Source organism: Ptychodera flava, chromosome 8, assembly GCF_041260155.1.
Source record: "Ptychodera flava strain L36383 chromosome 8, AS_Pfla_20210202, whole genome shotgun sequence".
Lineage (NCBI taxonomy): Eukaryota > Metazoa > Hemichordata > Enteropneusta > Ptychoderidae > Ptychodera > Ptychodera flava.
The window spans coordinates 19936676-19960490 of record NC_091935.1 but is presented as its reverse complement, the minus strand read 5'-3'; the positions used below and the strand labels follow the sequence as shown (position 1 = coordinate 19960490).

Here is a 23815-nt window from a genome sequence, read left to right as displayed (position 1 = left end):
CGTATTTTGCTGTGCTATAAATAAAGCATGTTTTGCGATGCAAAATGAGTTGCTAAAATACCTAACGATCTGTACTTACCGATTTATCACAATCTGCATCATTTAACATAATGATTGTGCGTACTTTGTGATCATAAACCATCCTCCAGAAATCGACAACGGTGTGTGGTAACGGCATCTGTGTTATCAGATATGCGTTCTTCATATTATACCCCTGGGAAAGAAATGCCGTCACATTAAAAAATATATCGTTCTGGAATTATTATATTGGAAAGAGCGATGGAGCATTTGGAACATGTTGAGGAAATTCTATGTCGAGCTACTCAAATAGTCTATTTCCAATTCCTTTTATCCTCATCAGCAGTAACCCAAGCTGATTCCAGACACATCACTTGGCATCATCAGGAAAATACAGTGTTACGGAGATATTTTATCTCAAACAAAGGTTAATGAACCTAGCGGTCATTGATACCAGTAAAATTATCAATTAAAACAACAAGATGTCAATTAGAAGCCGATTTCCGTACAAACTACATTTGAGACAAACGCACAATAACGCTAATTACGTTTTACGAGGATTTTTTACGGAAGTCTGGATGAAAACTGGAATATATTTGAATTATATTAACAATCATGAAGGTAGTCAATTACAAAAAATACCTTTGCATATTAATGGTAACATATCAATTTCAGATAAAGATCTGTATTGATGTTTATGGTTATGTATCATTTTATCTTTAATTTATGTCTATCGTATGATAAAGCCACTCCTTAAACATAATGTTAAAAATCCCATACACAATATAACGAAGAGGGTTTCTCAAAGATAGTTGTTGGAAGATAGTTGCGCGAATAGATAGTTGCTTGAGAGAGAGGAACACGTTGGACCCAAGACATTGTGACTATGGGAGAAGCGTATCTTGGGCGATGGAAACTGCTAAGCTTGTCTACACAGAAATAAAGTCTATGTACTACCAAAGAACTCTGAACGTCTCGTGTAGTCAATATTTTGAAGATCCCCTGGTACCTCTCCACAAGCAAAAGCGAATGTACGGGAAGAAATAAACGATTTCTTTTGAAAAAAACCATACTTACAACAGATATTGATTCAAACATAATTTTCTGATTTCTGATCAAAGGGTTCCGAGCTACTATTTTATTTAAATCACCTTTCACTATTTTGTGTGCAATTCATTCAACAATTCGATTGATACTTACATCCAAGAAGCTGGCATTTATGTAGTCTGTGGCATTTGGATCTTGTACTTGAGTAGACAGTTGTGGACGATATCTATCAACTAAAATATAACACCATTCATGCGTTAAATGATACATTCAATTCTATTACGTCATCAACACTCTAGGAATCACATGAGAATGCACTGCGCATGCGTAACTTCAGTTGTGCTGCTGACCGTACGAAAGATCAAAACTTGCTACATATTAGTACATATATGTTACAAATTTGATACACACTTTAATTGAACATGTGAAATATGCACCAAGTTTGTACTAGTTTGGTACACACTATGGGATTTTCACCATGGTAGTTGTGACATTTGTACCAAGCTTGTAGATATATGTGAAATACAAATCAAGTTTGGTACGAACTACCTCCATGGTACGAACTTCAGATTTTTTTAGCTGTCCCACGTGGCACTGTTTTGTCACAGAATTGAAACAATGATCGAACTACGTACCCTGTGTTCATTGTACAAAATGACAAATTAATTCTTTTTATTCAAAAATTTTTAAATACTCTCGGTTGTTAACACATATGAATTAGGTTACGCGTGGAATGCACAAATTATAAAAACCATTGAGGTAGCTACCTCCATATCAAACCATTGCAACATCATGAATGAAAAACATCAAAAGTCAACTAAGCTGCCATTTTTCAAACAATTTCCTTGGACATATTTTAAATGATAAGGATCCAAAAATGGTACTAGAATTCCATTTAAAGACTTTTTTGTTCCGTTCACTAGTCGTAACCACTGAAAGTACCTGTCATGTGTCCGCCAAAACACATTCACACTGTCATACCAGTACTGAGTACGCTCAGAGCAGGGAAAAGTCATTGCCACGGCTATAAATGATTACTTGCATTATTACACATGTCCAAAGACCATGGATCCCAGCTGACACCAAATGTCTTCAAATGATTGATTTCAAGTGCATAAAAGTTTGTAAAAAAGTAATATACTCTCCCATTTCTCGAGAAACTGACGTTTCAGATAAATGAGAGCATCGAGGTCACAGGTCACACAGCCTATTATGTATTTGAACTTCGACCTTACAAGATCACATGTCGTGAAGAGAGACACTTGATTGGCTAATTTGGCCAACACCAGCATTTGAATTCCACTGCACCATAGCAAGTCATGGATCATGCACTGCTTCAGCAGTCAAATTTACAACGTTTTTACCTGCCGTTTTGGGGAGAAATTGTAGACTATTTCTGTCATCCGACGATTAAGGGAACAAAGAAGAGTTTTGGGAGTACAATTGTTGTTTGATGAAGGACACATTGCCTCCGTTCGACACCGAGAGTTTATGTAAGTTAAACACATTCAGTGGATCATGGATGTCCGTTATACACTCAAATGACCTTGGATAATTCCGCGGGATTTCAGTTAAGTTTCAAGCTAGAGTTTGCTGCTTTGACACTTTCCATGCCACAGAGGACCATTTCAAACCAACCACTGTTCATTGAGAACATCATGATGACAAGAAGTGAGACTGTCCCTATCGATCATTGCATTGGTTCTTATGATAGAAACTCCACTGCATGCTGTGCATTGGACAAATCGGACATGGCAGAGTTATTTTCGTCACAGTTGTCAGTATCTTACGGTGGAAACAATATTTAGGACTCGGCGGAACTAATCTATCATCCAAGTGATGTGGAATGTGGTTGTGTTTAGTTGTTTGCTTTTGAAGTTGGACTGAACACTAAGTGTCTGTTCAAATATCGCTGTTAAGTCAAGGTCATCCCATGAAGTTTTTTTTTTTTGTAGCTCTGGACAATGTTTTTCGATGATTTTGCGTTTTGATTTGAACATGTAATAATACAACATTAAGTTAAAACTCTTATGTTTTCCATGTACATTCAATCGGAAAGGTATTTTGAAATGTTTAAAGTGAATTTTATTCGTCAACAAAAGTATATATGTCACAAAAATTACAAAATTTTTTGAATAAGTTTTTCATAGTTAACTATCTATGAGACTTTAATATTTTCACCACTCAGTTTCTATTTGGTACACATTTAAAAAAATTGTGATCTGTATGATCTTCTTTAAAGAGACAATTTACCATTTTTCAATCTAAATTCCATTGTCAGGGAATGTTTTGAATTAGAGTGTACTGTACATATATGCCAAAAAGAATATATTTTACAGCTCATTTTATGTATAAAGTACAAAGATTGTATGTTTATTATAGTAGAGATACTGTTTTATTCTGCAGTAATATATTGTGTTTTTTAGTTAACAAAATTATTGTGTGAGAAGTTTTTTCTTTTACAGTGTAGTATAGTTGAATGTGTCGTAGGGTGAGTGCTTGTTGGATGTAGTAATATCCTCTCAACTTTTTCATAGATGTTCAACCTAACATCTGGATACATGACTCTAAGGTGAATTTTAGAATCTGCTGCTCACAAGGTAAACATATCTAAAGAGTGTACATTTATAAGCCAGTTTAGAAATTATCATTTGTATACAATACAATGGGGAGTAGCAGCACGATGATGTCATGTACCACATGTTGTGTGAGCATTACTTTGAAAAAGACGCTGTCAGGAATTACAATCATCTAAATCCTTGAAATGTAACCAGGGCAACAGTATATGTCTGCTGTTGCTAAGGCAACAGATACCATGCCCACGATATTGAACCCCCCCCCCCCCACATCTCCAAGCTTGGTGCACACTCAATACAAACAAAAACAAAATGACCTCTACATTCTCTGTACAAACTTGGTGCAATGTTCATCACACTCTCCACACATACTTGCTGCAAACTTAGCCTATTTTGAATCAAAGTGTATATAACTGACTAGCAAGATTGGTGCTTGTTTGGATGTCAGAATTTGTATCAAGTTTGTAACAAATAAGGAATGCAAACTTGTGGCAAATTTTGATCTTTCGTAAGGGGACCTTGCTACGAAACACGCAGCGTTCCGTAGCTCTTTGCGTAGCTTGCTGGCGATACACGTGGTGTGTTGCATTCAGCGTTTGTTCCAGGAGTTGTAATAGTTTACAGTTACATTACTCGAACATTTCTATTTTATTAGCAACGTTGTTGCTTACTACTACGACTGGTGAGTAGTTAGTGTTTTCACAATGCCGTCGAAACCTAAGACAATGACGGACTCGGCTTCTAAGGATTCAGGCAATGTTGCAGCTTGTGCAACCAGTCCAGATAAGGGCAAATGTCCTAAACGTAAGCGTGATACTATTACTCTGGGCAGTGGCGATGCCATAGCCTCGACAAGCAGTAGTCATACTAGAGACTCTATGGGAACTGACGTCAGAACTGGTGGAGATACGGCGGCCATTTTGAATTTACTGACGGAGATAAAGGACAATCAGGGTAAGCTCACTGCTCGTATGGACAAACTTGAGAATGATTGTTATTATGAAGGTGGTGACAATGAATTTGTGGATGACACTGGAATTGAGCTTATCGAGCCACCTGTAAAAGTGAAACGCTCTACTTCGGACGCGTCCGAGGAATCTGTTTCAGCTGCCGACGCCTCGCAGAGTGACGTCAACAAGCCTAGTTTGTTCAAAGACATAGCTAGCAAGTTTCTTGTGAAAGAGCAGTGTGAGGATCCTATTGATGACGATTTTGCCAAGATCATTAATGCTCTCTTCAGAGATGGAATCTCTGATGATAAATATAATGACCTGATAAAGAAATTCAATCGACCTGAAAATTGTGATGGCCTCACCAGTGTAAGAGTAAACCAACTGATATGGGACATCATACGTCCTGAAACTAGAAGTTTGGACACCAAATTCCAGTCTGTTCAAGCATCACTTGTCAAGGGTGCCATTTGCATTACTCAACTTGTTTGTGAATTAGCCAAGTTGAAAGATAGTCCGTCAGACAAGATCGATTTAGGAAAGCTGATGGACTTGGGTACAGACTCTCTAGCGCTTCTTGGTAATACGAACCGTCTTTTAAATCTTAGGAGACGGGATTGCATGAAAGCAGACCTCAAGCACGACTATCTACATTTATGCTCTGCTACAGTACCTTTCACTGAGCATTTGTTTGGTGATGATATCACCAAAAGAGTAAAGGACATACAGGAAGTGAATAGGGCTGGTAATAAAATCAGCACATGGCAACAGCGAGGTGGATATAACCGTGGTAGAATGAGGGGACGTGGTTTCCGTTTCAGAGGTAGAGGTCGTGCAACTTCAGACAATTGAATGAGGCTTCAAAAAACTACCCAAGGGGTTTGAAACCCCAAGTCAAGTCACAGATGAAATAGAGACTGGTAACGGAAGTGCATCTTCTGCTTTATCTGTGAGTACGAAATTAATTTCTGATCATGTCACGTTTCAAGCAGGTAGTGGCGTAATATTACTTCTGATGAGCGTATTATTGATATCGCTCTTCACGCCCATATAGAGTTTATCGATGATAAACCACCTGTGCAAATTAAGTGGCCAAATTTATCTTCTTTCATTGCGATTGAAGAAGCAAACATTGAGATAGAAATAAGGAAATTGCTTTCAAAGGGTGTGATTTCTGAATCACAGCATTCTAGTGATGATTTTGTTTCACCATTTTTTGTTGTACCCAAGAAAGATGGTTCATTTAGAATGATTCTAAATCTTAAGAAATTAAATGAACAAGTCCAGTATCATCATTTCAAGATGGACACATTTGAAACGGCATTACGCCTTATTACACCTGTTGTTATATGGCATCAGTAGATCTTAAGGATGCTTATTATTCTGTTCCTATAGCTGAGGAACACCAAAAGTATCTGAAATTTCTTTGGAAAGGACAGTTGTTTCAGTATACCTGCTTACCAAATGGATTGGCATCTGCCCCCCGCATGTTTACTAAACTTCTGAAACCAGTGTATGCTACCCTTCGTCGAATGGGTCATGTAATAATGGGTTATATTGATGATTCTTTTCTTGTTGGACATGATTTCATTTTATGTACTCGCAATGTGTCTGACACAGTTGCTCTTGTAAGGGAGCTTGGATTTACTTGTAACTCAGAAAAATCTGTTCTTGTTCCAACACAACGAATTACCTTCTTAGGTTTTGATATTGACTCTGTGTCAATGACTGTCACTTTAACTCAAGCCAAGGTTGAAAATTTGATTGAGCAATGCACGAAGTTGCTTGCTAGAGACTTTCATACAATACGTGCAGTTGCCAAGGTCATTGGCATGATGATTTCCAGTTTCCCTGGAGTTGAATTTGGCCCACTGTTTTATCGGTCTCTTGAGTTGGCCAAAATAAGAGCTTTGCAGTCACAGAATGGTAACTTTGATGCCACAATGGTCATTTCTCTGGAAATGAAAAATGATTTGAACTGGTGGGTTCAAAATTTACCCTATGAAAAACGTCAAATTTGTAGATGTAATCCACAAATATGTATGTCATGTGATGCTTCCACGTTAGGCTGGGGAGTCAGCTGTGAAGGAAAAAAGAGTTGGGGCAGATGGACTGTAGAGGAAGCCACACACCATATTAATTACTTAGAAATGCAGGCTATATATTTTGCTCTAAGATCTTTTGAGCAAAGTGTAATAAACAAACATGTTAAGATACTTTGTGATAATACCACTGCTGTAGCCTATATTAATAATATGGGTGGAGTGAAGTCAGTAGCCTGCAATGATATTGCCAGGAAAATTGGTTGTGGTGCAAAGTGAGGGGAATATGGCTTACTGCTGCACATTTGCCTGGTTCTCGAAATGTTGAAGCTGATTATGAATCAAGACAGTTTAATGAACAGACTGAGTGGCAATTAAACCCATCTTTATTTAAACGCTTTGCTAATATTTGGGGAACTCCAAATGTTGATCTTTTTGCCTCTAGGCTTAACACTCAGCTGCCAAATTTTATATCATGGAGAACAGATCCCGATGCCATGCATGTTGATGCATTTACATTAAACTGGAAATCTTATCATTTTTATGCTTTTCCTCCTTTCAGTCTCATGGGGAGGTGTGCACAGAAAATTGCGACAGATCAGGCAACTGGCATTTTGATTGCACCACTTTGGCCGACACAGTCATGGTTCACACCACTGATGCAGATGTTAGTGGATCTACCATTGCTACTACCACGGACAGACAACTTGTTGAGGCTTCCAAATGTTCAGAAGCTTCATCCATTACGGAAGAAGCTACAGCTTATGGCCTGTCGTGTGTCCGGCAATCCCTTGAAAAGCTAAACATTTCTGCAGGAGCAGCCACTATCATTATGGCATCATGGCGACAGAGTACTAAGAGACAATACAGAACTTACACCAGGAGATGGTTTCAGTATTGTAGTAAAATCAAGGCAGATCCACTTTATCCAGATATAACACAAGTGCTTGATTTTTTGACTGAACTGTTCCATTCTGGTATCAGTTATAGTGCTCTGAACACAGCTAGATCTGCTTTGTCTGCCTTATGTTCAACTAAGCAACATATGACTGTTGGCGCACATCCTTGGTTGTGAGGTTTATGAAAGGAGTTTTCAACCTGCGGCCTACTGTTTCCAGATATAGACATGTTTGGGATGTTCGCAAAGTTTTGAATTATCTGAAGACTTGTTCTCCAGTTGTAGAGCTTTCGCTAAAGACTCTTACCTTAAAACTGGTAATGCTGTTAGCATTAGTAACAGCTGCTCGTAGTCAATCTTTACATCTATTAGACTTGTCCAGTATGACTACAGAAGAGAGTTCATATACATTTATTTCACCGGTTTACTTAAGCAGAGTCGACCAGGATATGTGAATCCTGTTGTAACTTTACGGCCTTACACGCCTGATAAACTCTTGTGTGTCTGTGATACTCTTAAAGAATATTTGTCTCGTACTGAGAATTTTCGTGACAATGAGACTAAACTTTTCATCAGTTATGTGAAACCACATAAGGCGTTTCTAAAGCATCCATAAGTCGCTGGATTCGTGAGGTAATGACTAGATCTGGTATTGACACTGACAAGTTCAAGGCTCATAGTGTGAGAGCAGTTGCTACTTCAAGGGCAAAACAGAGTTTTGTTCCAATAGAACATATACTTGCCACTGCAGGCTGGTCTTCTCTTTGTACCTTTGCGAAATTTTATGATAAGCCCACCGACAACAGACAGTGATCTGTTTGCTCATAGTGTATTGAAGGCTTAGATATTTTTTTTGTGTTTTCGTTCCAAGTATTTGTGTTGTACGGACAAAGTTCTTGCCGTGTTAAATACAGTTCGTATTTGAAACATTTATTCTGTTTCATTTCACACGTCTTTGCTTTAAAATCTCATGTGATTCCTAGAGTGTTGATGACGTAATAGAATCCCCAATTAAACGAGACTTACCTGAAGTCGAAGTTTGATGGGTATTCTATGTAGTCATCTATAACACGAAAGGGATCACATGCCCGCCCTGGTTTTTTCTGGGACCCCTCCCATGGAATACATTTGGACGTGTTCATTCAACCTTTAAAATCTGAAGTTACGCATGCGCAGTGCATTCTCATGTGATCCCTTTCGTGTTATAGATGACTACATAGAATACCCATCAAACTTCGACTTCAGGTAAGTCTCGTTTAATTGGGGGATTAAATCCCTAATTCTCAATTTCCAACAGAAGTGGACATCTGGAAGAATAGATCCACAAAGAATTATCCTCTCTATTTACTCACGTTCTTTCCCCAAAGTTTTCTTGGTTGATAAAAAGGCTCTCGCAAAACATTTTGTATTGAAACTTACTTGGCAAAATATCTGGAAATCTGTTTTTGCCAAGGTTCTGAGGAAGACGGCCTGTCCGACATTCTCCCGATTTTGGCTGGTAGCTAACTTCATTTAACTTCTGGTGAAGCACATCCAGGGGAAAAGATATGTTACTTAATATGGCATGCCTATATATATATATATATATATATATATATATATATATATATATATATATATATATATATATATATATATATATATATATATATATATATATATATATATATATATAATATATATATATATATCTGAACTTCAAGAAGAGCATATTATGAACATATATTATGAATATATTCAATTTGATACTCTCAAACATATCGTTCCTTTTAGTAATGTAATGTATCCAATGCAAGGCCTCAGCCCATCGCACATTTTTACAGAGAACATGCAATAAATATATTTGGTTGCATTAATAATATTTTCAAAATCGTACCCCTTGCCAGAAAAAAGACAAACAATATGGACCAAAACATTGACCGTTACGGGCAAGTGTAGAATGTTGTTTTAACGACGTACCTGCCATTCTCGTTCCAAGCGACTTTTCAATGTGTGTTTGTCTTGTTTCATAGCATCTGTAAACACTTTCTTGAAATCGGCGACCGGAACAGCCGTTATCTCCATACTGGAAATACTCAAGGAGGCATATTCGTGTTTCTGTGAAGGACAGAATGCGAAATCAATTCACATGCAGGCACGCTACGTATAATAGATTATCGCAAAGAATTTGGATTTGATAGTAAAAAGTGTAGTAATGTTGGTTGAATCTGCAAGTGTAGCTCATCTGCTTTTGTGTTTTGCAATACACTTTTGTATGGGTAATTTGTAATATTGCAACTTTCAGCTGTAAGGCACCTAACACATTAAATTTTGTTAAAGTTTAAACAATCAAATGATCAAATTCTCCCAAATTACTTCCTATCGTGATTAAAGTGAATAGATCCCATAGTGGTTCCAAATGAATGAATGAATGAATGATGAATGAATGAATGAATGAATAAATAAATAAATAAATAAATAAATAAATAAATAAATAAATAAATAAATAAATAAATAAATAAATAAATAAAATAAACAGCAAACAAAAAAATAAAATAAACAAAACAAATGGAATAAAATAAATAAATAAATAAATAAATAAATAAATAAATAAATAAATAAATAAATAAATAAATAAGTATAATAGCATCTATGCATTGCTTGAAAATGATACACATAAGCAGGAGTTCGATCATATTACAAGCTAGCATCAATGAAAAGCACTTGGCGGTCCCTACGCCTGGCTATGAATTAAATCATTCCACATACAGGTTCGTCCAGTGTATCAGTGTAGGAACCTTCTTCGCTTGTCTGTTCTGCTTGTCTTTCAGGTTCTATCTCCTCCTTCTCTCCAACTTTCTGAGACTGGATACTTATAATTTGGTATTCGTTAGTGTCGCCTGAAGTTTCATCCTTGGATTTGGGATTTACATCCGCCATCGTTTCCATTGTTACTGTAAAGAGAGCGTTGAACACGTTCCTTTTCAAAGAATTGATAAGGTTTGGATTTTGCCCACGCTAAAATTATGAGTGTCCAAATACCTTTTGACCGCTTGATCTGTTACCCCTTTAGTATGTTGATTTTTGTGTTGAATATTTTTGTCTGAATATTTGTTGTTGGGCTCGTTGTGTGACATGTTCTATATAATAAAAAACACGTTAAAGCAATGACAGTACACTTCTTCGCTATTTTATCAGAAAGAGCTTGCTTTAAATATACTATGGCAGCTTTGAACACATTTTCAAATTTAGGTCTGGAATTCAAGCATCTCTTACCCTGTTTGTCGTACGGCGTACGGGCCCTCGCACGCTCGGGCCCATCCGCCGTACGACCTCGGGCCTCAAAAGCCGTATCAGGGCCGTAAAGATTAATCATATACCTTATGAAATGGTAATATGTAGTTTACATAATATTCAACATTGTGTAGGAGATAAATATGCGTGCGACATCAAAGATTTTCGCCATTTGTGTAAGTTTATCAGAAAATACGATGACCGCTTCCCGTCGCGGATTGACATACATAATGACGTCATTTGTTTACCTGCAGAATTCTAGAACGCGCAAATACATCCGTACTGTACGTGACCAACAGAGATCAAGGCTGAAATCGAGGTGTATGGAGGACAAAAGCGTGTTGTCAGTTTCTGGTAATTTTTACTGAACAGGCACGCACTTAGTATACACAGGATTTCACTAGAATTTAGAAATAAAAGCCGATGTCACCTGCACGGCCCCACTGTCGCCACGCGCAACTACGATCTGAGTGAGCAGACGTTTTCCTAATCTCGCGCTGGCTTTGTGTACGAATGGAACGTTTGCAGATAGCAACGCGCGTAGTAACCAGAATCGAAATAGTTCAGAAATGCACGCGATTGCCCATATTTGGGCACCGGGCCGGGGCGTGATACGTCAAAAAAAATGCACGGATCTGAGGGCGCTTTCTCCCATAGCTTTACACAGGCACGTCAATGTAGTAGGTATATGATAATGCATATTACATCATAAACGGATTTTTGCTCAAGCCGAGAGCTCGCTCGTATGGCAGCCGTGGTATATTGCCAATATACCACGGTTCTTTCGCGTCTCGACCAATCAGATCGCGTATTTGCACCATCAAAATACTGGTATGATATAAATCTTGTATTGAAGTGTTTTAACTAATTTAATGCTTAACTATTATTGAACTTTCATACCACACCTGTTTCTGAATATTCCTTCTCAAATATATACCTGTAACAAGCATGTTTTTAAAAATACTTTAATGTGAATCAAAATGTGAAATTCCAAATACAATGATTTCACATAAAACATATATTATTGGCAAATGGCTTTTGCAACAAACGTTTGTTCCGTCATTACGTTTTATAAGACTATATATAAGCCCCGGGAAAAGTTATCATTCTGAAGACAGCACATGTGCCTTCAGAGTACATAACATGACTAAGATGTCTGTAATTAGGTATATAAATTTACCTTGTTCGTTGGAATAGACTAGGTTTTCCTTCGTTCGTTTACTATTTTTATTGAGTTCCACTTCATTTTGTTGTGGACTGTCGTGATCCCGCCTCAAACGTTTCCTGGAAAATACAAAATGATATTACCTTTAGGCGCAAAAGGTCACTGTAGTAAGATGGAGAAAATTCAAATGAAACATATTTAAAATTACACGCAAAGCAGAGACAAAAAAGACTGAAGGCAAGGCAAAATAGGCAGACAAAGAAGGTCGAAGGAACCCACTAAGGTTTTAACCTCATACCAATAATACACTAATGGCAGCTCCATTAACTGAACTTCACGATGTAAAACGCAGATACTAAAAGCAGTACTTAAGGTAGTATGCACCTCGAAAGTGAAAGACTTAAACTTTTGCTCTAACTTTCCTCAAGGAATCTTTCAATCATTCTCTTTCAAAATCAAGAATAAAAATAGGGGGTCACCGTGCAAATTTTGGTACTAGAGAAACAAATTAACCAAGATTTACCGATATTAGAAATTCAAAATGGCCGCCATCCCTGTGTTAACTCTATGGAGAAAAATGAAAATTTTCGAATTTCGAAAAACTAAGCCGGTGAAAAGTTTTCTTTCACCAAGAGCTTTAAAATGAACCCCCACATGTGGTATATCAGAAGAGAATTGTAAAAGTTTGAGAGTCCGAATGTCTGTCCCCGAGGTGCGTTCTACCTTAATTCCAGAGTTTAAACAAAAACAACGTACTGGCTTACCGTCTCAAAAAGAAACACTGCAGCAATAGCAGCACATACAATAAACACCACAGTCAGTATGCCTCCTACAATGGCATCAGTTGGTGAACTTGAAGGGGACGTTGGTAGACCTGCTTGGCTAAAAGGAAATGTATACGGGGTATACGGGCTTTATATTTCTAAAAGTGGGAGATTTGTCAAATATATGCTCATTGTAATAGAATAGATTCATACGTTTGTTTAATAATAACCCCAACTTCTGACTTATATGTTACATTAGTTTTTATCGAAAGTTGTTGAACCTTAAATTGGCTGCTTAAGTTAGATCTGAAAAGGAACATTTTGCATAATTTGCATAGCCGATCACAAAGACAATACAATTGATATTTCTAGAAGAATCTACAATTTTACTTAAACTTATCTCTATAAGTTGTTGTTCAACGAATTCCTGAATTTGAAAGCGGACATCTGTAATACTTACCCGTAAAAGATAGAATGGGATGTCATCCAAATGATAGATTGGTTCCTATTAAAGTCAAAGAAAAATAAGTTGTGGATAAGAAACACACAATTGAGAGCCTTACATTCATTTTATACTGAGAAACCTTTCGGTGGCCGCGATTATTATGACTATATATTCTGACCCTAACAACCAAAATTCTGCGCAGCGACAAATGGTTTCTTACGATCTTCTCGGCTGTCAACGGGAACTCTCTTTGCCAGATTGTAATGGCGTTGTGGTAACTGTAACGGATCGCAAGTTGGTCATCTTTGTACAGCTGATTATTGTTCTTTGCGATCGTTATTATGTTATATATTTATAAACCTCACAGCACCGGGTGTACCTGATGTAATTTTCTCAATTAAGAAGTCTGGATAGATTAATTAATCAGAGGGAGGATGGCATTCCAATTCTTTTACATTTCACTGTACTTGTTAGACTCTTAAGCAATGTAACGTTAATTTGGATATGAAGCATGCATAGCGTCTCACGATATTCACATATGACCATGCATCCGAATTACTAGTCTCGGTTACCCAGACTTCCCTGCGCTTCCGCGGCACTACAGGAAGTCTTGGTAACCGAGACTACCCAAATTACATGATCAGTCCATTTCGTAATTGTTGCTGTAATACCGTCCATATAATAAAGGAACACATCATCCGAGTACGGAAAGATATCCCCTACTTCGTGTAATAAGCCCGAGTATCTTACCGTGCTGATATTACTCTTAAGTCCATAGTAGACGTCATATTGCCCTCCTGTGATCAATGGAACATTGGTGTAACCACCATACACGGCACCATCACCGATGATAAACGTCTCTGGTAAATCTTGAAGAGGGAGCGATGCTGTGATGTAGTATGTTGGACCTGTATCACTGTACTCCCCAAGTTGTCGGGTATCAATAGATCTTTTTCTTCTTGTGTTAGTGACTTTAGCATGGTCGAGGACTATTATGTATTCACTGGAATAAAAGGGTTTTTATTAAATTGAACGCTTTAAACGTTTTAAGAAGTTTCAAAACAGCCATTGCACTACACACTCTAAATACAACAATCGTAAATGCACTCAGTGATTTATTGGGGAATGATCTAAACAAGAAATTTGAGAATACTTATTTGATTGGAAAATTAATTTGTTATTTCAGACTATTAAATTTTAGCAACAAAAGTGTGAAAGCACTCGACACTAATATTTATATGGCAAGAGACATTAACTAACGGAACTTTATGAGCAAAGCTTACTATGTTAACACTTACATCAATGTGTGTGTCTTCTGAAATCTTCAAATCCTTATGTGGATGGAGTAATGTTACTTCTACACTGCTGTCACTTTTTGCAACAAATGTTGTGTTCGCTTCTTTTCTTGGAAGAACTTCTAAAATATCAACTGAAAAATATAATTCACCATCGTCTAATAATAATTATCACTTATATGAGAACCACGGGGCAGTAAGATATACACTCGACCAGTTTACATATTGGATAAATTCTCTATCTGATTCGAACTCACAACATATGGCACCCAGTCACCAAGCGAAGATATCATCGCCAGAACCACTCGGCTAAATCTCCTTCCTTAAAAGAGAGTGGCTGGATAACTAAGGATAGGTGTCTCAAAGCAATCTGTTACTCCTTCCTTCGCTGTTTTATAAATTTGAACTGTTTTGACCAAAACATTTAAATTACAAATGTACATTTGTAACACAATCAAACAAACAATCTTGATTAGGAGACAATCGTGCGTCTTGTTGTCAGTAAACTTAGGTACATGTCTCGAATAACGTTTCTCTTATCCTCTTAAATAACTTAATTTTAGTGACAGATAAGATATTAGTTTTAACGGTGGCAAGATGACAGCTCCACGATGTTGCAGTTTTTAACAAAATAATGTTACAAATTGATTGGCTAAAATGCAAGCACCCTCATTAACAATAGGTTAAGTGGTAGGAGGAAGATCTACATTCATAACAAAGTTGAGTATCCTTTAAAAAAATCTCGAGTCGGATGGTTGCAGGAAGTTAGTCGTCGGAGCAATATTTGGATATCTAAGGAAGGAATAATATAGCAGAGAGCGGCCCACACAGTATTATTTGAATGATCTTGCTAATCTCAAAATATGAGCACAGATGCGTTTGCCGCGAAGTATTGTGCAATAATTTGACCGGTCCTGGTATGGAAAAATAATTTGAAACACCTTACTGTGATTGAAAACACCTACTGCTAAACTTTGTCCATATCAAGGCTGCCGCTCGATCTCCAAACCCTTTAGCAGTACTTGCATTCACTCCGATTTTATACAATGTTGCAGGACTCAAATCTTCCATTGGCAGCGAATTATCAGTGCCTTCCAGGAGCAGAGTAACAGACTTCATCAGTGTGTCCTTGAACACCGATCTAGTTGCTTCGTACGATACCTAAAATTAAAAAAAAAGCCTCCAAACATCATATCATATAATCTAGTCGTTACAAATCATAAATAACTGTATGTTTTTACCACTAGAAATAAACATTCAATTGGCGATTTTGTGTTGTACAGGCCCATGTAGTGTCCCAAATGATATTCCATGTATATGAACCCCCTGCCAGAACGAACGATAAGTGACCAAACAGGTCAGGTAATGAGTATCCTTCAAGATGAGAATTGAATAATTTACAATGTCCTAAGTACAGATCGAAAATAGCAACTGCAAATGGGTGGTCTTGAACCACTTCTTAGGCGGTAGTATCAGGCATCTAGAATGAGCAAGGGTAGAGAATACCTGCAACACTACCTTTTGTGGCAAGAAGCTGCGTCTCACTTGTATGTACATATATCCGTGTTATTTACTCCGTATATATAACGAGTATCCAAAACATAGAACAGCTGTATATTCATTGAAAAACTATTGAGTTTATGTAAAAAGACATGTAGAGACATTTTGTCTGTCAATTGCACATATTCCATATATTCGTTGAATAAAACATAAATGATGATGATTATCAATGTTCCGCCGGTTAAAAAAGTAAAGTACAAATTAAACTTAGCCGCAAGTAAAATTTAGCAAATAAACTTGACATTACCCCATAATGTATGATGGCACCACTGAATGGGTAGGGAGGTGACCAGCTTAATTTCATACTGGTGTCGGTAACATCTCTCACGGCTAGGTCACTTGGTATGCGCGGAACTGCATATGACAAACATAGGGGGATACACTGAATGGGAACCTAGATAACAAAATGCTGCTTGTTTATGTAAACTGGAAGAAATATCGCAATAACGACATAGGGCAATCATTAGAAATACACACAATTCCTTACAAAGATACACTATTCTTGTTGCCACCGCCGTATGAGAGAGAGAGAGAGAGAGAGAGAGAGAGAGAGAGAGAGGAGAGAGAGAGAGAGAGAGAGAGAGAGAGAGAGAGAGAGAGGAGAGAGAGAGAGAGAGAGAGAATCTGCTGAGATCTGTGGAGATCAGCACAGTTTATTAGACGGAGACAGGTAGACATATAGCCAAAAAGACACATGGATAAAGAGATGCGACGACAACGAGACAAACCAAAAAGGTTGAAAGCTTAACAGAAGATAGAGATTTATTACGTACACAAGAATTTCGCTAGACGGTATTGGATGATGGTATACATTATGAATTCCTATTAATTCTCACCTGTTTCTACTGTTTCAGCTGAAACAGCATCACTATAACTTCCCGGTCCTTTTGAGGTGAATGCTTTTACCTTTAAAAATATGAAATATAGATGATTACATGTTGAATTCAGTCAAAAGAATCAAAAATTGAGATCAATCTCAATTGGTCATGTAAAAAAATTGTCTGACTAGCGGGAAATACAATACTTGTTAAAAGACAGAAGATAAAAACTGCAATTGTTTAAACAAGTATAATAAAATACTAACCGACCAGCGGGAAATAAAACACTTGCAAATCGCAGAGACTAAAAATACGCAGACGTTTCGCGTGCAACCCTTCGTCAGTACTAAATCTCGCAAGGGAAACGTGAAAACAAAAGAGAGAAAAACAACCAATCAAACAAGAGAACGATCAAACGCGTTAAATATGCATTCATACCGGATGGTGCCAGAGTGCCAAGTGTGAAAATAGTGGCTTGTTTGAGTTTATGGCGGGTAGAGTCGGTGGTGGAAATAATAGCAGACACTGCCATGTCAGACCGACCGCGGTGGGGTGGTGTACAGAAATGTTTGGCCACCGGGTATGCAAGCTTGTTGTCGGTCACGGTGAGAAGGTGTTCAGTAAAGCGATCGCCTATGCGACACTTTGTTTCGCTAATATATAGCATGCTGCAGCGTTTGTATTTGATCCAGTATAAATGATATTAGCCGACGTGCATGTGAACACGCGGGAAACATTGAATCCACCACGCGGGCCCTGAAAGAAATTGGTAGTAAAAGTATGCGGGCAGGTGTTACACACTTGACGGCCACATGATGGTGTTCCAGTTGTGCAGTCGTAATTAGGTAAACTGGAACGTACAAGCCGGTCTTTGATATTCGAGTCAAGTCGAAATGCCATGATGGGAGGTGCGGAAAAAATATGCTGTGTGTTGGGGGAGTTGGTTAAGATGGAAAATCCTCACAGATGATTTTATAGATTCTATGGTTGAAAGGATTGTATGTTAACACAAAAGGAATGCGATGGCATTGAGAACGGGTGGGTGACATTAATAAACGCATCCTCCTGTGTTAGTGGTTCCACGCGCTGTTTGGCTTTGTCCAATACAGAGTGGGGATGACCCCGAGAACCAAGTGCTAATGAACACCTATTGCCTGGTCATGAGGGCTATAGCGCCCGTCTATTACCCCGAGGGGCTGTGTGTTGCTAGAAACACATCGCTTTTCCCCGAGGTCGTAGGCCGAGGGGTATAGCGATGTGTTTCTGGTAACACAAGGCCACGAGGGGTAATAGACGGGCGCTATAGCCCGAATAAAGACCAGGTTATAGGTGTTTTATAACACACCACATGCTCATGTTGTATTGTTATATAGTTTTTAATGTGTTTTCAAATGATATTTTGCACCGCAGCAATCCATTGTGACAAGTTTAATGGGCGATGTTTCCACAGCGGTTTCAGTTGTACGTGGTACCACTTTCTTTCAAAAAATATGTAATCATCCCTGGCGACATCCTTAGTTGCACTTTAATCTTTTCCGTCAATGAGCTGTTCAGGTTCCTACGCTGTTGGAATGTTGGAAAATGTTGGAAAATCTGTTTTAGAGAACGTATCGTCACCTATCCCAGACGCACATCACGTTCTAGTCACCCGCCATTGTTGCAAAGCTGCAGACGACACTATGGTCACGTGACCGGGCACTTTTCCAAATTTGGTCCGAACTGTTTCCCTAGGGAGATAGCTTTTCAAAAAATACCCTCTGACGTCACTTTTGTCGATCCGGTGGGGACTAGACGTATCTATTTCTCGTCACGTGACGTATTCTGGCGAATCGCGACACGGAATGAGCATGTGGCGTGTTATAATAAACACCTATTGCCTGGTCATGAGGGCTATAGCGCCCGTCTATTACCCCGAGAGGCCGTGTGTTACCAGAAACACATTGCTATTCCCCGAGGCCTTAGGCCAAGGGGTACAGCGATGTGTTTCTGGTAACACATGGTCACGAGGCGAGGGGTAATAGACAGACGCTATAGTCCGAATAAAGACCAGGTTATAGGTGTTTTTTAACACACCACACGCTCATGTTGTATTATGCTATAGTTTTTAATGTGTTTTGATCTTTTGCTCTGCAACAATCCATTGTGACAAGTTTACTTGGCGATATTTCCACAGCGCTTACGGTTGTAAGTGGTACCACTTTCTTTCAAAACATATACGTAGCAATAACCCTTGGTTGCACTTGAATCTTTTTCTTCGATGAGCTGTTCAAGTCCTACGCTGTTGGAATGTTGGAAAATGTTGGAAAATCTGTTTTAGAGAGGCTCGTCGCTCATCCTTGACGCACATAAAGTTCTACACAACTGCCATTGTCGCAAAGTTGCAGACGACACTTCCGTCATGTGACCAGGCACTTTTCTAAATTGGTCTGAACTATTTACCTAGGGAAATAGCTTTTAAAAAATTATCCTCTGACGTCATTTTTGTCCATTCAATGGAGACTAAACGTATCTATTTTCTTATCACGTGACGTATTCTGGCGAATCGCCACACGGAATGAGCATGTGGTGTGTTATAATAGTGTCTAGCTACTGCTCAAAGTCCTTTTGGTCAGAGCAAATGTACCGAGTGCGTAACGTAGAAACTGTGAAAATGTAATGGATTCCTTGCACCGACGGGGTGAGATGAATAGAACGTACACATGAGAGTCTGTGGATTTATAATGTCTGGAGGTAGACAGCGAGTCCTCACTGATAGATACTGATATGTAAAGAAATGCATTCCATTTTCAGAGTTTCTACGCACTCGGCGCATTTGCTCTGACCAAAAGGACTTAGAGAAGCAGCTAGACACTATTTGCACTTGGTCATTGACTCGGGGTTATCCCCGCTCTGTAGTGGACAAAGCTAAACAGGGCGTGGAACCACTAACACAGGAGGATGCGTTTATTAATGTCACCCACCCGTTCTCAATGCCATCGCATTCCTCCTGTGTTAACATACAATCCTTTCAACCATAGAATCTATAAAATCATCTGTGAGGATTTTTCCATCTTAACCAACTCCCCAACACACAGCATATTTTTTCCGCACCCCCCATCATGGCATTTCGACTTGACTCGAATATCAAAGACCGGCTTGTACGTTCCAGTTTACCTAATCACGATTGCGCAACTGGAACATCATCATGTGGCAATCGAGTGTGTAACCGTGCCCGCATACTTTTACTACCAATTTCATTCAGAGCCCGCATGGTAGAGTCAATGTTTCCCGCGTGTTCACATGCACGTCGGCTAATATCATTTATACAGCAAGTTATACCTTTACAAGTTTAGCCCATGAAGGGCACAGTTGTCCCGATATTTTTCCAGCGAGAGAATTGAAAATGCATATAGTTCGATTACGAGTTAATTATGCAAGTCTAGAGTTTCTAACACTGTCCATGTGGGACGATTTTTTTCCCTGTGACGGATGGAATGCATGTTAAGGTGCTGCATGCGTTGCCACCCTGTCTTCCCTTCGAGGGAATGATGTATTCCCTCTGAGGGTTACTTACTGCATCAAATGCAAACGCTGCAGCATGTTTTATATTGGCGAAACAAAGTGTCGCATAGGCGATCCCTTTGATGAACACCTTCGCACCGTCACCCAACACAAGCTTGCATAGCTGGTGGCCAAACATTTCTGTACACCACCCCAACGCGATTGGTCTGACATGGCAGTATCTGCGATCATTTCCACCATCGACTAAACCCGTCATAAAATCGAACAGGCCACTATTTTCACACTTGGCACTCTGGCACCAGCCGGTATGAATGCATATTTTAACGCGTTTGATCGTTCTCTTGTTTGATTGGTTGTTTTTCTTTCTTGTGTTTTCACGTTTCTCTAGCGAGTTTTAGCGTATTTTTAGTCTCTGCGATTTGCAAGTGTTTTATTTCCCGCTGGTCGGTTAGTATTTTATTTTGCTTGTTTAAACTATTGCAGTTTTTACCTTCTGCCTTTAACAAGTTTTGTATTTCCCGCTAATCGGCCAATTTTGTACTGTATTCATTTATACTTGCTGCAGATTTATCCCTCTTTTTAGGTAGGCCAAACGTTTTTGTAATCTTAGGCCAAACATTTGTAATTTCTGTAATACGCCAAATATTTAACAGTGTGCACAGCGTTGTTTTCTCGATGCAAGACATCAACACACAAGAGAGTACATTTACTGGTTTCCTATTAAAGTAACATTCTCACCTGGACACTGTACAAAACTCTGAATGTAAGGTTGCTTATGACATGTGTATTCACATCACGTAGGTTTTCGGTCATCTCCTTCTCCCGACGTGTTGATGCATCGTCTGTTCTCCAGTACGCTATCATGTATTTCAGAATTACACCATTGGCTGGATCAGGTATCGACCATGACACTTCCATGGCATACACTGCAGGCCACAAGGTCACATTTTTAGGTTTTGTAGGCACTTGAACAGAGAAATAAAATGCAATACACATGAGATAGATTAAAATGCGAGCTTTTCACATGGCATCGTCATTGGTTTGTTTTTTAGCATAAACGATTTTGTTTACCGAAAACAATGCAGCATGATGCTGTGCAAACACTCCTTTACTGAAGACAAATGTAAGCAATCTTTTTTTCCAAATCATTTGAATAATATCAGAATATAGGACAAGTAACGTGATATATATTCGTCCGAGATGCTGCTTATTATCGATACTTTGAAAGAGTGCATGATTTAAAAAGACTGTCATCGATCCCTCATACAGGTCACACGCGCTTCATGGCAACAAACTGCTGATACATTCCATTGCTTAAAAATGAAAAAAGTGTGTCGGTAGATTGCGTTTCTGCTTGAAGTGCCGCCACAACTCACAAGAAAATCAGAATAGCTTACCACTTTCTGCAGTTGTAATTGCGAAAGGTAAACTCCAGGGACTTAGATAATTTCTGTTCCAAAAGGCCACCATAATTTCATACTCTGTGTATGCCATTAATCCGTCCACTGTAAGTGAACGGGCAGTACCATCTTCTACTTCTATCTCCGTATATCCATTCAATGGATTTGCTTTTCTGAACTTGACGTGGAAACTCTGATGAATCCAGAGTCGCATCTAATTGCATAAGGTTCAGGTACCTGAGAATGATACCCATGATTATATCTCACTTTGAATTTAAAGATTAAAACATTCCGAAATAAAGGGTATCAGACAGTGTCATGGTTTGTATAAGCCCTTTGTCGGCAAGAGTTGTCAACCTAGAAAAACATCTCCGGTTTTCAACATATTATTTGAAAAAACCATACCTGTCAGGTTGTTGCCATTTAAAGTATCGTTAGCACCTTCATGATGAGGAATTCGCTAGGATTTAACCCTTTCACCACCATGGTTTGTCCCAAATCCATTGTTTTCTATGGTAAAGTTGGACCTGTACACAGGGAACTGGCCATGGGGGTGAAAGGGTTAAATACACATGTCTGCTAATACCAGTGGTTCTGTTTAATACACTCGAAATTCAAGTAAATATTTGTAGTGATGTTAAAGGCGGAGCCTCCCTTTAAAAGGACGCGAAGCTATGGCGGCATTCATTGTGTAAGTGGACACTAAACAGGTAACACGCGGGTACACGCTCCAGAAAATGCCACTATTTAGTTTGTTTCCGGCCGCAAATACGCAGAAGACTGCCAAGCGCTCAGCGCGGTTATATTCAAATTCTACCGTGACTGGAAGACGATTTTTTAGAAAATTCGCGCGTTGGTGATAGGTAATGAATGACCGTTGGCGATTTCAACCGACCGTCAAACAAACGCTTGTATAAACTCTGTTAGCAGGATTAGCAAAATGTGACAAAAGGTTGAGATCAGTTTGTGTAATTAATGTTATAGAAATCAAACCATCGTATTGGCCAAGTGTTTGACTGGGAGGAGAACTCCACTAATGCGAGAACCTGGGATTGAAATTGCGGCTTTAAGGTAATTGTTTTATTTCACTGATTAAAAATTCCCTATTTTTTATTGTAAAGGTAAATACTACATGTACGTCCTCTCTTACCTCAAATTCAACGACGATCTTTGTTGGATCTGTAGAAGTTACAGTTTTAATAGTCGGCCCTTGTGTGGTTCTATAAATCAACAGAGGAAAAACACGTCAACCAGGTATACGTATTGTTGACCTAGGTCCGTATTTACTTTTACAAATTTATCTGCACGCTAGTATATTATGATTTACTTTACGACTGGCATGGCAGTGTGCATGCCTATGTACATGTCCTTTGGATTATCATTTGGTCGCGTTGATGAGTGTTCAACTGCACCCTTGACTGGTTTTAAATTCATGGCTTCATTAACTTGCTTCACTTCCCCAAAACATTGATGAGCTCTTTACCATAAAAGGCTTCCTCGTGAGACTCGGCTAAGCATTTCGCCGAGAATCCTTACTGTTTCTAGGATCTTCTGTGAAGAAATCATTTCTGTTGCAATTAGTCCTAGGTTTACCTCTTTTTGGCTAGATTGACTGGCCTACTCGAGCTAATAACTTATTTACATATTGAACTATCGTTTCTGATATATATATATATATATATATATATATATATATATATATATATATATATATATATATATATATATATATATATATATATATATATATATATATGGTTTCAATAGGACGTTAGCAGTTGATCCCCAGTGGAGAGTGGAGTGGAATAATATAGAAAACTTGTTGATACACACTACTACACCCAGTTGTTTGGTCCGAACGTATTTAATAAACTTGTGACACAACGTTTCGCTCCAAAACTGGAGCTTCTTCAGGTGTACTGTATAACGGAAAATACAAAGATCGTGCTTATAAATAAATGTTGTACATTAAGAAAACATGCTTTACGAAACTTTAAACTGTGGAATTGTCTGAGAAAGTCGATCGATTGGAAATGATGTACCCACCTTGCAGTCCGACGCCC

At 38.5% G+C, this 23815-nt stretch overlaps 3 protein-coding genes across 3 annotated transcripts in view; 1 reads left to right on the top strand and 2 right to left on the bottom strand.

Annotated features, from left to right (window-relative positions):
• The window catches only part of LOC139138004 (uncharacterized), a 66431-nt gene extending 53597 nt beyond the window's left edge, over positions 1-12834 (bottom strand). Inside the window, exons 1-7 of the mRNA XM_070706223.1 lie at positions 12734-12834; positions 11985-12088; positions 10280-10464; positions 9491-9628; positions 8951-9050; positions 1219-1298; positions 80-214 (exon numbers count right to left, since the gene is read on the bottom strand). Coding sequence (XP_070562324.1) covers positions 80-214; positions 1219-1298; positions 8951-9050; positions 9491-9628; positions 10280-10459 — 633 coding nt within the window. The 5' untranslated portion in view covers positions 10460-10464; positions 11985-12088; positions 12734-12834. The remainder of the gene's footprint in view (positions 1-79; positions 215-1218; positions 1299-8950; positions 9051-9490; positions 9629-10279; positions 10465-11984; positions 12089-12733) is intronic.
• On the top strand, positions 4163-8442 carry LOC139138741 (uncharacterized). Its single transcript, XM_070707252.1, has 2 exons — positions 4163-5540; positions 7196-8442. The coding sequence occupies exon 1, from the start codon at positions 4346-4348 to the stop codon at positions 5441-5443; it is 1098 nt and encodes a 365-aa protein (XP_070563353.1). The 5' UTR covers positions 4163-4345; the 3' UTR covers positions 5444-5540; positions 7196-8442.
• Positions 12835-14293: 1459 nt separating the features above from the next.
• LOC139138003 (fibronectin type III domain-containing protein-like) lies at positions 14294-22006 on the bottom strand. The gene is made up of 7 exons (XM_070706222.1): positions 21889-22006; positions 21091-21317; positions 16870-16939; positions 16281-16387; positions 15439-15634; positions 14477-14607; positions 14294-14308 (listed from the first exon to the last, which is right to left on the bottom strand). Exons 1-7 carry the CDS (start codon positions 22004-22006, stop codon positions 14294-14296), a joined length of 864 nt encoding a protein of 287 aa, XP_070562323.1.
• Between the last annotated feature and the right edge of the window lie 1809 nt (positions 22007-23815).

Coding starts and splice junctions, on each gene's coding strand:
- LOC139138741 (XM_070707252.1), top strand. CDS start 4,346: ATGCCGTCGAAACCTAAGACAATGACGGACTCGGCTTCTAAGGATTCA.
- LOC139138003 (XM_070706222.1), bottom strand. CDS start 22,006: ATGGGTATCATTCTCAGGTACCTGAACCTTATGCAATTAGATGCGACT. Junction 21,318..21,888: donor ATGGATATACGGAGATAGAA/GTAGAAGATGGT, acceptor TCTCTGTTCAAG/TGCCTACAAAACCTAAAAAT. Junction 16,388..16,869: donor AGCTGAAACAGTAGAAACAG/GTGAGAATTAAT, acceptor TGTCATATGCAG/TTCCGCGCATACCAAGTGAC.